The sequence below is a fragment of the Anguilla rostrata genome, chromosome 17, assembly GCF_018555375.3.
Source record: "Anguilla rostrata isolate EN2019 chromosome 17, ASM1855537v3, whole genome shotgun sequence".
NCBI classification, from domain to species: Eukaryota; Metazoa; Chordata; class Actinopteri; order Anguilliformes; family Anguillidae; genus Anguilla; species Anguilla rostrata.
The window spans coordinates 7353897-7367165 of NC_057949.1; the positions used below are offsets into that span (position 1 = coordinate 7353897).

The 13269-nt window shown below is 45.9% G+C and overlaps 1 protein-coding gene across 3 annotated transcripts in view; it reads left to right on the plus strand.

Moving 5' to 3' along the window:
- Nucleotides 1-12793, plus strand: part of brsk1b (BR serine/threonine kinase 1b) — a 29414-nt gene extending 16621 nt beyond the window's left edge. The window contains exons 13-19 of one of the 3 annotated variants that reach the window (XM_064315271.1): nucleotides 161-221; nucleotides 1100-1714; nucleotides 3041-3090; nucleotides 5530-5653; nucleotides 6037-6247; nucleotides 7370-7459; nucleotides 8700-12793. In XM_064315271.1, coding sequence (XP_064171341.1) covers nucleotides 161-221; nucleotides 1100-1714; nucleotides 3041-3090; nucleotides 5530-5653; nucleotides 6037-6247; nucleotides 7370-7459; nucleotides 8700-8911 — 1363 coding nt within the window. In that variant the 3' untranslated portion in view covers nucleotides 8912-12793. The remainder of the gene's footprint in view (nucleotides 1-160; nucleotides 222-1099; nucleotides 1715-3040; nucleotides 3091-5529; nucleotides 5654-6036; nucleotides 6248-7369; nucleotides 7460-8699) is intronic. The other 2 variants (XM_064315273.1, XM_064315272.1) reach the window with 2 other exon arrangements.
- Nucleotides 12794-13269: the final 476 nt, after the last annotated feature.

Sequence of the window (13269 nt, forward strand, 5' to 3'; positions counted from 1 at the left end):
GACAACAGCCAGAAGATGGTGAAGGAATTGCGTTCCTTGCAGTGTGATATTGTACCTATGAGAAAACTGAGGGAGGGAGGTAGCCACTGTTATAAGTGCACACCTTATGCCTTACCGCCTGCGTTGGCTGACTGTGAGTTTGCCCTGTGTTCCTCCCCAGATCTCGCTCGGTCAGCGGGGCTTCCACTGGCCTCTCCTCCAGCCCCCTCAGCAGTCCCAGGGTAAGTTTCTGTTGGCCATCAGTTTTACTCAAAACAGCTCCATGTAAAACCACATAAATAATAATTAGCGATACAATTTATACGCATTATGATCAGTTACATAGTTACATATCAAATATGTGGCAGAATTAAACCACATCACAAACCTTTAAACCACATTTTTGTGACAACAGAAAGCCATTATATTTAACATTGTGTAAAAGTAAAAATAAAACCTATCTAGTTGTAGTAGTTTCCATTTGCAGCATGCAAGTATTGTAACTGAATTGGATTTCATTGGGCAATTTGCCTCAGTGCGGTATTATCATTGTAGAGGAATGTGTACATTACTTGTTCAGAATGTCCATTGCACCCCATACTGTCCCATTCTGAGTCATTACACATGTCATAGACCTTCACTGTGTCGCACAACTGTCTATACAAGCATTATAGCTTAAACGTTAGAATGAGGCTTAGTACAAATGCATTAAAAAATGAAAGCAGAATTACTGATATTACATTTTGTATAAGGGGATATGCTATCATGTTTTAGTGCTCCTCTTTCTCTGGGAAAAGATACATTCCTTGTTTGTCAAAACAAACTCCAGACTGCTTAAAGATCATTTCTTAAGAAAATTCTCTTTTTTGCAGCTATATATTTTTTATTTAAAAAAATTTTAAATGGCAAAAATGTTTATTTTATTGTGCCAGAGAGAATTTCTACTCATTTATCTAACAAGCACCTGCATTTTATCAAGGTGGCTTTCGTATATATTGTATAGTTTTTATATTATAATGATAGTCATAATTCATAACTCTCATATCCATTCCTCTGTCCATTTTTCCATTTCTCCTCCCTTCCTTGTCCATCTCTCTGTCCCTCTCCCTTATCCCACCAGAGTCCAGTTTTCACTTTCAGCCAATCAGAAGTCACTTCTGCCACCACCACCCAGTCTAAGGACCCCAAACCAGGAAGTGCCACCACTCCCCGGGCCGCCCAACGCGCGCCTGATCAAAAAACCCAAACTCTGCCTTCAAAAGGCCCCTCCGACCGCCCCCACCTTCAGTCCATGAAGTCGCTCCCGCTCCAAACGCCCCGCTCCCCGTCCCCCTCCCCCTCCCCCCTGCTCTCCCCCATCCCTCGCTTCTTCTTCTTCCCCGCACCGTCTGTTCTCAAGTCGGTCACCAAAACCATCTATCCTAACTCTGGGCATCCTAACACTCTGTCACAGGTTACCCCCCAGGGCTCCCCTCTGCCCACACCCCTGGGCACGCCCGTCCACCACCCGCACCACCCCCAGCCTCCCCCCACCCCGCCCTCTTCCTCCTCCTCCTCCTCCTCTTCGCGGGCAGAGGGGGGAGGAGTCGGGGGCGGGTCCCTCTCCCTCACCCCGCCCTCCAGCCCCGGGGGCGGCGGCATGGCGGGCAGCAGCTCCGCCCACTGGAGGACGCGCCTCAACTCCTTCAAGAACAACCTGCTGGGGTCGCCGCGGTTTCACCGGCGCAAGCTGCAGGGAGGGGGGAGGCGGGGGGGGGCTGGGGTGCTTCGTCTTTGGGACACCTCTGACGGGACAGGCCTCATTCTCACCTCTGAAATATAAAACCAGTCTGAAAACATGCCTGACTGTCCGAAAAATCACTGGCTCAAATGTTTATATCATCTTACGGTTCACGTAAATTGGCAGCAGTGTCTCGGCCAATCGCTTTGTGTTATCCACCGGCTTCTGGGCAGCAGAGGTGAAGCTCGCTGTGCAACGCTAAGTTTTATATTACGCTTGTACCATTAAGATAGAGAGGTACGTTTATTCCTTAAAACTGCCACCGGGGTTGAAAAAGTGTGGTGCGGTCTGTAGGGCAATGCTTTCTCATTTCCTCGCAGAACTGACTCTTGTTAATTTTGGTCTTGTGTCATTTGGAGCATTTAAATTTAAGGGAATGAGAGAAATTCTTGAACGTACGATAGATACGATACGATATACTTTATTGTCCCCTTAGGAAAATTTTTTTGGGCTCAGTATCGCTGCATTTAACAAATGTCATTCTACATTTTACGTACAGTACAGAGTAGGCTACGTAGACATGTGACACAGTCAACCACATATTCATATGTACGTACATTCAAGTGCCGTTAATAAAGACTTTAAAACAGCATTGCACAGCTTTAAAGCAACATATTGCTCAACCCGTCCATACTAGCAAAGTTCCTTTGGGGACTATGGCCTCTATGGCTCCTACTATGTCCTTACTGTTTAAGGTGTTAATAGAAGAAAGCACAAAATAGTTTTTAAAATGATTGAGTTGCCACTTTAAAAAAAAAAACTAATTTGTACTTTCTTCTATTAACATCTTGTATTAAAACTGTAAATGTGACGTCAGACGCGTTCACTGAAGCTCGTGCCATTCTCAGTGAGCTGCGCGTGCAGGCGGCTGTTGTGGTTGTGATTGGTGCGTTTGAATGACGTCATCAGGGCCCGTGTGTGATGCGTTTGAATGAGGTCCGGGCCGGTGTGTGATGCGTTTGAATGAGGTCATCGGGGCCCGTGTGTGATGCGTTTGAATGACGTCATCGGGGCCCGTGTGTGATGCGTTTGAATGAGGTCATCGGGGCCCGTGTGTGATGCGTTTGAATGAGGTCATCGGGGCCCGTGTGTGATGCGTTTGAATGAGGTCATCGGGGCCCGTGTGTGATGCGTTTGAATGAGGTCATCGGGGCCCGTGTGTGTGTGTGGGCGCATTGAGATGAGCTGGGGGAGACTGGGGCTTGCTGTTCGCACAGCCTCATAAACACACCTTCTTCTTCTTCTCTCTCTCTCCCTCCCCCTCTCCCTCTCTCTCTTTCAGTCCCAACCTCAGAAGACATGTCCAGCCTGACACCAGAGTCCAGTCCAGAGTGAGTAACATAATAATAATAATAATAATAATAATAATAATAATAATAATAATAATGTTATTTACATGATGTGTTTCAGACAGTATGCTCTCTAAACAGGAATCAGAGCAGCAGAAAGATTGAATGAAACTGTAAAATATAGAAACAGATACGTGAGATAAATATAAAGCCGTAAAACATAATATTTAATTATTTCACGCAAGTCTACAATAATGTGTCTTTAAAAAGGCCTTGAAACGTTTGTAATTAGCTCAGATAAGGCGTGCCGTAGCTAAGCCAAGCTGCTTCCCTGGCTTGTAGGGTACAGGGGGGAGGCCATGCAGAAACTAAAGGCGGTGATTAAAATCCTTAATTTGGTTCTAATTGCCGCTGGTAGCCAGCGGAAACAGGGCCAAGGCTGTAATTATGCCTCTGTCGGATGCTTCCGGTACCAGCCGGCCGGGCCCCTGGCCTTTGGGGGCCCTGAGAAAGATTTTGTTGTCGGTCCATGGCCGTCCTCCCTGGGGCCCAAAGCATTGTGGGCCAGGGGAGGTGCAGGTGCTGATTGTTTAATGGCAAAAAAATACGAAAACACACACCCACACTGTGCCAGTATTGCTGTCATTCCTTGAGCCCTATCCAGTGACAAGACCCCTGAAAACATTCCCCTCGCCTTACCTAGCATTCTGTAGATCAGTGCTGTAGTGTTCTGTAGATCAGTGCTGTAGGGTTCTGTAGATCAGTGCTGTAGTGTTCTGTAGATCAGTGCTGTAGTGTTCTGTAGATCAGTGCTGTAGTGTTCTGTAGATCAGTGCTGTAGTGTTCTGTAGATCAGTGCTGTAGTGTTCTGTAGATCAGTGCTGTAGTGTTCTGTAGATCAGTGCTGTAGTGTTCTGTAGATCAGTGCTGTAGTGTTCTGTAGATCAGTGCTGTAGTGTTCTGTAGATCAGTGCTGTAGTGTTCTGTAGATCCGTGCTGTTGATCAGTGCTGTAGTGTTCTGTGGATCAGTGCTGTAGTGATCTGTAGATCAGTGCTGTAGTGATCTGTAGATCAGTGCTGTAGTGTTCTGTAGATCAGTGCTGTATTATACTGTAGATCAGTGCTGTAGTGTTCTGTAGATCAGTGCTGTATTATACTGTAGATCAGTGCTGTAGTGTTCTGTAGATCAGTGCTGTAGTGTTCTGTAGATCAGTGCTGTTGATCAGTGCTGTAGTGTTCTGTGGATCAGTGCTGTAGTGATCTGTGGATCAGTGCTGTATTATACTGTAGATCAGTGCTGTAGTGTTCTGTAGATCAGTGCTGTTGATCAGTGCTGTAGTGATCTGTGGATCAGTGCTGTAGTGATCTGTAGATCAGTGCTGTAGTGATCTGTGGATCAGTGCTGTAGGGTTCTGTGGATCAGTGCTATAGGGTTCTGTAGATCAGTGCTGTATTGTACTGTAGATCAGTGCTGTATTATACTCTAGATCAGTGCTGTAGTGTTCTGTAGATCAGTGCTGTTGATCAGTGCTGTAGTGTTCTGTGGATCAGTGCTGTAGTGATCTGTGGATCAGTGCTGTAGTGATCTGTAGATCAGTGCTGTAGTGATCTGTGGATCAGTGCTGTAGGGTTCTGTAGATCAGTGCTGTAGCGTTCTGTAGATCAGTGCTGTAGGGTTCTGTAGATCAGTGCTGTATTGTACTGTAGATCAGTGCTGTATTATACTGTAGATCAGTGCTGTAGTGTTCTGTAGATCAGTGCTGTATTATACTGTAGATCAGTGCTGTAGTGTTCAGTAGATCAGTGCTGTAGTGTTCTGTAAATCAGTGCTGTAGTGATCTGTAGATCAGTGCTGTAGTGATCTGTAGATCAGTGCTGTAGGGTTCTGTAGATCAGTGCTGTAGCGTTCTGTAGATCAGTGCTGTTGATCAGTGCTGTAGTGTTCTGTGGATCAGTGCTGTAGTGATCTGTGGATCAGTGCTGTAGTGATCTGTAGATCAGTGCTGTAGTGATCTGTGGATCAGTGCTGTAGGGTTCTGTAGATCAGTGCTGTAGCGTTCTGTAGATCAGTGCTGTAGGGTTCTGTAGATCAGTGCTGTATTGTACTGTAGATCAGTGCTGTATTATACTGTAGATCAGTGCTGTAGTGTTCTGTAGATCAGTGCTGTATTATACTGTAGATCAGTGCTGTAGTGTTCAGTAGATCAGTGCTGTAGTGTTCTGTAAATCAGTGCTGTAGTGTTCAGTAGATCAGTGCTGTAGTGTTCAGTAGATAGGGTTCTCAAGATAAAGATCAGCTGTCGAAAGAATGAAAAGTCGTGGCTGAACTGTCCTGCTGCTAGCGGACTACCATAGTGCCGGTTTGCAGAACACTAGTAGGCTAACAGCTGGCACCAGCGGCCCAATGGGGCGGGGGGGGGGGTATGCTGGGGTGTGTGGGCGGTGCTAACTGCAGCCTGTGCCCGTCTGCCTGCCCGCAGACTGGCAAAGAGGTCCTGGTTCGGGAACTTCATCAGCCTGGAGAGGGAGGAGCAGGTCTTCGTGGTGATCCGGGACAAACCGCTCAGCTCCATCAAGGCCGACATCGTCCACGCCTTCCTCTCCGTGAGCCCCTCTCTCTCTCTCTCTCTCTCTCTCTCCCTCTCCGCCCTTCCATCATCACCCTTCACCCTCGGTCCTTCCCCCCTGTTCGTTCCGCCAGCGGGTGCCTGAAACCCCTCCCCCAGTCGCTTCTCGTCCGACCGCGCGGGGGGGCCGAGATCGAGATTCCCGCCTCGATCCCCCCCCCCCCCCCCGCGCGTGAGCGCCCTCCTCCGCTGCTCTGTCTGCCCCGCGCTCCTTATGAGCAGCCAGCGCTGACCGCGCTAACAGCGCTAGCCACGCTACGCCGCCAGTGCATTTCCATGTTTCACCACTCCGGAGGACCGGCGCTAGAGCTTTCCCCCCCTGTTGTGTGTTGTTTTAACCTCCCTCTCCCTCTGTTCCAGATCCCCTCCCTCTGTCACAGTGTCATCTCCCAGACCAGTTTCAGAGCAGAGTACAAATCCTCTGGAGGCCCCTCTGTCTTCCAAAAGCCTGTCAAGTTCCAAGTGGACATCGCCTTCTCCGAGGGAGGGAGGGAGCGAGAGAGAGAGAGAGCAGAGAGGGAGGGAAAAAGAGAAACGGGCATCTACAGTGTGACTTTCACCCTCATATCGGGTACGCAGGGAGAGAGGGAGGGAGCGAGGGAGGTACAGAGAGAGACAGAGAGAGACATAAGGCAAAATACGAAATATCTTGTCTTGCCAATAAAGCTTTTTGAACTTGAATTTGAGAGATAACAAGAGGGGGGAGGGAGCGTCCTCATATCCTGACCACCTGTGGTGCGGCAGACTGATTTAGGACTGGATTTAGGATGGCAACGTCATAGTGTTGCCTTATTTTATCAGTATTTATGTCAAGTAAAACTTCTTTATAAATTAAGTTTTTTTATTCCGTTCACAGATAGCATGTGGACATTTGCTGTGCCCTTTAATAATGACTCTATGCAAATAGGCATTCATTTCCTTTTGAAATTTGGTAGTTAGAAGATTATACTCTCGCAAAATTGGGAAATGAATATGTCCTATGAGATGAGAGAATTTGCAGCTCAATTCCCAATTTTTATTCTGCAAACTGGCCGTCGAATGTGCAGACCTTTGTCGGTATATATTGTGTGTACTTCTCAAGGAACATGGAAATCACAAAACTCCCCCTGAAATCATCTGTTTGTTCTCATTTTCTAATCTTCTCTCCAAAGCAGGCTTCGTTCTGACCGACGTCTTCTGCTTTACTGAAGCGTTTTGTTTCGTTTTGTTTTTGTCTTTGCGGTTGTCTGATACGGAGCGCTTGTTGTGCAGTTGTTTCGTTCGAAAGGCTTGACGACCGTTACGGTAAAGAGCTGCCTTTGTGGTTTTAATCAGCTCTAGATGGGACCGGAAAATTGTTGTTGTCATTATTATTATTGGTAATTGTGATGATGATACACGTGAACGACTGAGTTTTGAATGTGTGCGAATATTGAAGTAAATGATTGGCAGGTTGCATGTGATGACAGCTGTAGGCACAAGCGCATTTGGAGATGGAACAACTGGGCCCCACTGATCTGACTCTGAATCTTATATATGTCCTGATCCTGTCTCTGTGTGTACATCCACTTTGTGTGTGTGTGTGTGCGTGTGTGCGTGTGTGCTTGCGTGCGTGCGTGCGTGCGTGCGTGTGTGCGTGTGCGTGTGCATGTGCGTGTGTGTGTGCACGCGTGTGTGTGTGCGCGTGCGTGTGTGTGTGTGTGTGTGTGTACAGGTCCCAGTCGCAGGTTCAAAAGAGTGGTGGAGACGATCCAAGCCCAGCTGCTCAGCACTCACGATCAGCCCTCTGTTCAAGCCCTCGCAGGTGAGCCCCCTTAAACAGGTACACCACCCTACAGGTACACCTTACAGGTACACCACCCTACAGGTACACCACACAGGTACACCACCTTACAGGTACACCTTACAGGTACACCACCCTACAGGTACACCACACAGGTACACCACCCTACAGGTACACACACAGACACCTACGGTACACCCCTCGGTACACCACGGTACACCTAAGTACACCACACGACACTACAGGTACACCTTACAGGTACACCACCCTACAGGTACACACCACAGGACACCAAACAGGACCACTTCAGGTACACACACAGCACACCTACAGTCACAGGAACTGTACACCTTACAGGTACACCACCTACAGGTAACCCCCACACGTACACTACAGGTACACCACACAGGCCACCTACGTACACGCCACCCTATAGTCACCCGGTAACACAAGGTACACCTTACAGGTACACCACCCTACAGGTACACCACACAGGTACACCTTACAGGTACACCACACAGGTACACCCTACAGGTACACCACACAGGTACACCCTACAGGTACACCTTACAGGTACACCACCCTACAGGTACACCACCACACAGGTACACCAAACAGGGACACCACCTTACAGGTACACCAACGGACCACCTACAGGTACACCACACAGCTGGACACCACTACAGTACCCACACACGTCACCTAAGGTACACCACACAGGGACACCACCCTACAGGTACACCACACAGGTAACACCCTAGTCACACAGGTACACACACAGTACCCTTACAGGTACACCACACAGGTACACCCTACAGGTACACCTTACAGGTACACCACCACACAGGTACACCTTACAGGTACACCACACAGGGACACCACCTTACAGTCCCCTTAAACAGGAGGGGTTGGATACTCACAACCCCAGGTTGGGCCCAAAATGCTTGTAGAAGAGAACTGTGGTAGCAGGAGGAATGTGAAGCAGATTCTCTCAGAATGTCCCCTTAAATTCCATCCTGAGCAAACCTTCCACATTCCACAATTCCCTTAGTTTGTCCAAATAAGGTCGTGCCAGGAACACCACCGTACAGGTACACCTTACAGGTACACCACCGTACAGGTATACCTTACAGGTACACCACCCTACAGGTACACCTTACAGGTACACCTAACAGATACACCACTTTGCAGGTACACCTTACATGTACACCACCTTACAGGTACACCTAACTCTCCCTCTTTCTCTCTCTCCTCTCTCCAGACGAGAAGAACGGTCAGCTCTGTCCTCGCGGCCCCAGCACCCCGACCCGGCAGAGCTCTCAGCACTCAGAGGGAGGGGGCGAGCGGGGCGAGCGGGGCGAGCGAGGGGACGGGGGGGCAGTAGGAGCCAGCGGGGGCGTCCTGCAGCGCAGGGGCTCGGGCAAAGACCGGAGCAGGCTCCTCTCGTCCAACGGAACGCAGTCCCAGCCGTGAGCCTGGGAGGCGCTGCGTCCGCCCCCCCCCCCGCCCCTCCCCCCGCCCAAAACTCATCCATCCCTCACCCAAACACGGCAAACAATCTCACCCGTTCATAAGGAACACCTGTGCGTCCCCCAAAGAAGAACCTGCTTCGCCCTCAGCGCAAGATGGCGGCTTTTTTTCTTTTGTCGATGCAAACACAGCGTTTGCTATTCCTCTCCTGAAAGGAACCCAGACACAGAGATGCAAAAGGAAACGGAAAGGTGTGACTTTTATGGATTTGCTCTACTCTTTAACAGTAGTAACTTCTGGAAGGTTCTGGAATTAATCAGAAAACAATTAAAATATTAAGACTAACGCTTATCCTCTGGGGAAGACACAAACTGTAGCGCTAATATTGTCCCAAAATTATCAGACAACCGGATATGGAGCAGAATCCACTCTGTGAAATGCATGCTAAACAGTCTGTTAATGCTAATAAAAATACGCCTGACCCAGGGATGTTATAAAATATATAATTTTTTTTGGGCTGTTTTACGAACTGGCATCCCTCCTGGGTGAGTAGAGATGACATCTCTCGACAGGAGTAATACTGGATTAGTGTGACCGTCCACTGCTGCAACTTCAGAAGGAAAGGAGGAAGTGACCTCATGACCCCGAAACCACCCCCCCACCCCCCCCAATTGAAACAGGAATAACCCACCAGGGAGAAGCGGCTAGACTCTGACGCAGATTTCCCAACTGGCGGGGAAAGTCGAGCGGCTCCACCTGTCAGCACTTCCAAATCTGTGGCAGCCGCTGAAGTACAGTGACTTCCGTGAAACCGCAAGTTTAATCGAACGCAGTGAAGCACCAAACCAATAGAAGTGCACAAGAAAGGTCACATGACCTTCTGTTTCTGAACTGTATTTGAGTGCAGTAATTGCATTAGGCACAACGTGATTAATGGTGGAACCCACTTATGTGGTCAACAACTGATAATTTTGCACCTACCAAGTAATAAACACCAAAAAGAGAATTCTTAAAATAATCAGATAGGCAAAGAGAGTCATTCATGAAATTGTTCAGATGCCTTTCTAACCAGAAAGTGAAAATAAGAAGAATGAGTTAAAGTCAGGTCAAGACACAATTAAGCGCTGCAAATAACAGTTTTAAGTTGAGCATAAATCTGACCAAACTCAGTTAACTAGTTCCATCTGTTTAAATGAAGATTCAGCACACTCAGTCTCAAACAATCTCAATCAATGATGATCTTCAAAAGTCTGCCGGCCCAACAGTACTGTAAGGGACCAATCACGCTGGTGCATCTCCCAGGAAGTTTCTGTTGTCCCACAGGGGGTGGAGTTTGGAAATCTAGAGCCTGCTGAGACCCCCCATAAAATAAAGAGTCAAAGAAAAAGACTTTGACCCAGACCGGAGACTTACAAACAGAGAAAGGGAGAACATTCCTGAAAAAGGGAAAAGGAAGTTACTAAAATAAATAAATAAAAAAACGTAACTCAACTCTTTCTGCTCGATACTCTTCACCGTGTGACTACAAACAAAATGTTGACGAAGAAAAGATGGAAAAAGCTAACCGAGTGAATGTCTTAAGAACTATTTCAAATATTTATATATTTAATTTATATTTAATTTTATTTATTTTTAAGGAGGAACAGAGCAGAACAGAGTGGCAAGAGGGCAGAAAGGGAGAAGAGATGGACGGACGGTCACCGGAATGTGCATCCTTTCACGGACAGCTGGGGTTATTGGAATGGGAATCGTACGATGACGGAAATGTTGAAGCCAGACTGTCATAATAAAATAAAAAAACGGCTGCCAGAAATGCAAGGAAGCCAACTCTGCGCTGAAATACGGGAGTTTATTTTTTCTTACTTTTTAGAAAACAAATGCAGCAAAATCCTTCCGGCTAAGAGTCTTTATTTTGTCTTTTTCCCCCCTTAGTTTTTCATGGAGGAAAACGCTCGTGAAAAATAAACCGTTTTATCTATGCTTGTGAAATTCCGAAATAAAAATAAAAAAATCTTCCATGAAATTTCAAACACTTGAAAAAAATAGCATTAGGATGACCTGAGAACACAAAGAGACTATGCTGTGCCTGTTCATTTCGGTCTGTGAAAATGTTGACGAGCACAGAGGACTACGGGACTATGGACGTGAACTACGAAAGATTCTCTGTGACCCGGTCCCTCATACACGCAGTATTCACACGTTGACTTCATATAAGGGGAGCTCAATTGTTGGTTCTCTTCTTCATGACACTGGACTCAAAACTGGAATGCACTGTCCTAAAAAAAAAGAAAACTGTACACAAATTAAAAGTAACTTCTCCTCCTTTTTTCGTCCGTTGGCTGTCCCTGACGCACCCCAAACATCGACTCCTTGTCCACACTTTCCACACAGAGCACTTAGAACAAAGAAAGGCCTCAGTCTGCTTTCTCTTTGGCCGTTTAAAAATTTGACCTATCGCGCGCCACGAATATCCGAACGGAGCCAATCCCAGCCCTATTTCGACATGACGTAACAATGCTTCCCTCTGACCCACAAGGCCATGCTACAACATTATGAAAGGCTTACAGTGGTGTACACTCACTATAAGTTCTAGTATCCTAGCAACCATTTTATACAACCGTCTTTATTGATGGAGTTTCAGTGAAGTACAGTAATTCTGAGCCCACAATTCCATGGGGGGGATTAACCCTATATGTCCTGAAATGTATTGTTTCTGTCAGTTCCTTGTGTTGCTGTAGGCAAGGTTTTCCCAAGCAGATCTTTATTTTGTGGTCTTAAACCCAACCCACGGTTTGCATAATGCTTTTCCAGGATGTGGCAAAGAGTGAGCGTTATACCCTAACCCGGGTTAGCTGCACGGTATGGGACTGGCTAATCATTCTTAGCTTATCAATGTAGACGTTTCAGGTCATGTTTATTGGTTCAATACAATTAGTGTCTTCACAGCAAGGAACATAATACTGTACTTTAAAAGAAAAATAACAATAATATTTTGAATATCATCAAATATTTCTTTCAAGTTCTGTTACTTCATGCTACAAAAACAAAAACAAAATGCACAAACATTACAATGCAGTTTTCATTCAGGGAAATGGAAATTCATAGGAAGAAAAGAAAAATTAAGTTAATGGAATTTGCATTGTAATGTCTATCATTTATATTCATACAGTTCAATGCATTCTGTTTAAAGTGTTTATTTTGAAAACTTTGTTCATACACACACGCACACTCTCTGTCTCTCTCTCGCTCTCTCTCTCTCTCTCTCTATTGCAAATTCAACTCCTGGGAAACATAAAGAAGGCTAGGACAGAGGCAGTTTAAGAAACCTGAATGACAGGTTGTGTGTGTGTGTGCGTTTACATGAATGCGTGAAGAAAAGCTGCATTCTTTGCATAGTTTGTATGTCAATTTGAACACCACTATTTAAAAAAATCAGCATCCACTGTTCCCTTACTGTTGATTCAAACCTCAGTGTGTCATTCCATCCCCCATTGAATATACCTCAGTCCACCCCTTCCCTCACCTAACATTGCTCAGCTCCCCATTGTATACGGTTATCATAAATCATGTCTTGATTCTTCAACTTCATTGTATTCACTTTATGATTATCATCGTTGATTATTCCAGTTAATGTGTAAACTGTATTCTTCCCGTCCCCCAACGCACAGTAGATCAGTTTATTTCTTAGTAAAGTTTTTACATTTTTTTTTTGGGGGGGGAATAAAACAAATAATACTGATGAAAAAAATTGTGTATTATAATAAAAAATGAAAGTGCACTATTATTACTATTATTGCCTGTGATAAAGAAATAAATAATGACAGCTGGTCAAAAAAAAAAAAACGATCACATTATTATGATTATAATAATAAACTTTGAAAATGGCGTTTTGAGTGTGATGTTCTTAATGTTAGCAATTCCACTTCCATGCGTTTGTCTTTAAACGTATTTTGTTGTGTTTTTTCACCTCCTCTTTTACTAATGTCATTTAGGAGCTTGTTTTAAGACCCTTTATTTTGTATTTACATTACATTATAAGTGTTCATTAAGCCACAAAATAAAAATGTTTACTTTTCTAAAGCTAAGGGGATTTAACAGGGAAAGCGTTCACAGGCACTAGCGGGGAAGCTTTCCCTATCCAAGGTCCGACACTCGCCCTCTACCAGTCCGCAATCGCAATCCCGCCCACCTCCGCACGCCCGGTCTGCGATCACAATCTATCCCCAGTCCCGTAAACACTGGCTCTATGTATGCAGGCTCTTGTACTTGTCACCCTGCAGAAATAATTTCTACATCCGTCCGCAATTTGTAGACACAGAGTTGGCGGGTTGACACAGGGTTTTAGTTCTGAATTAGATACT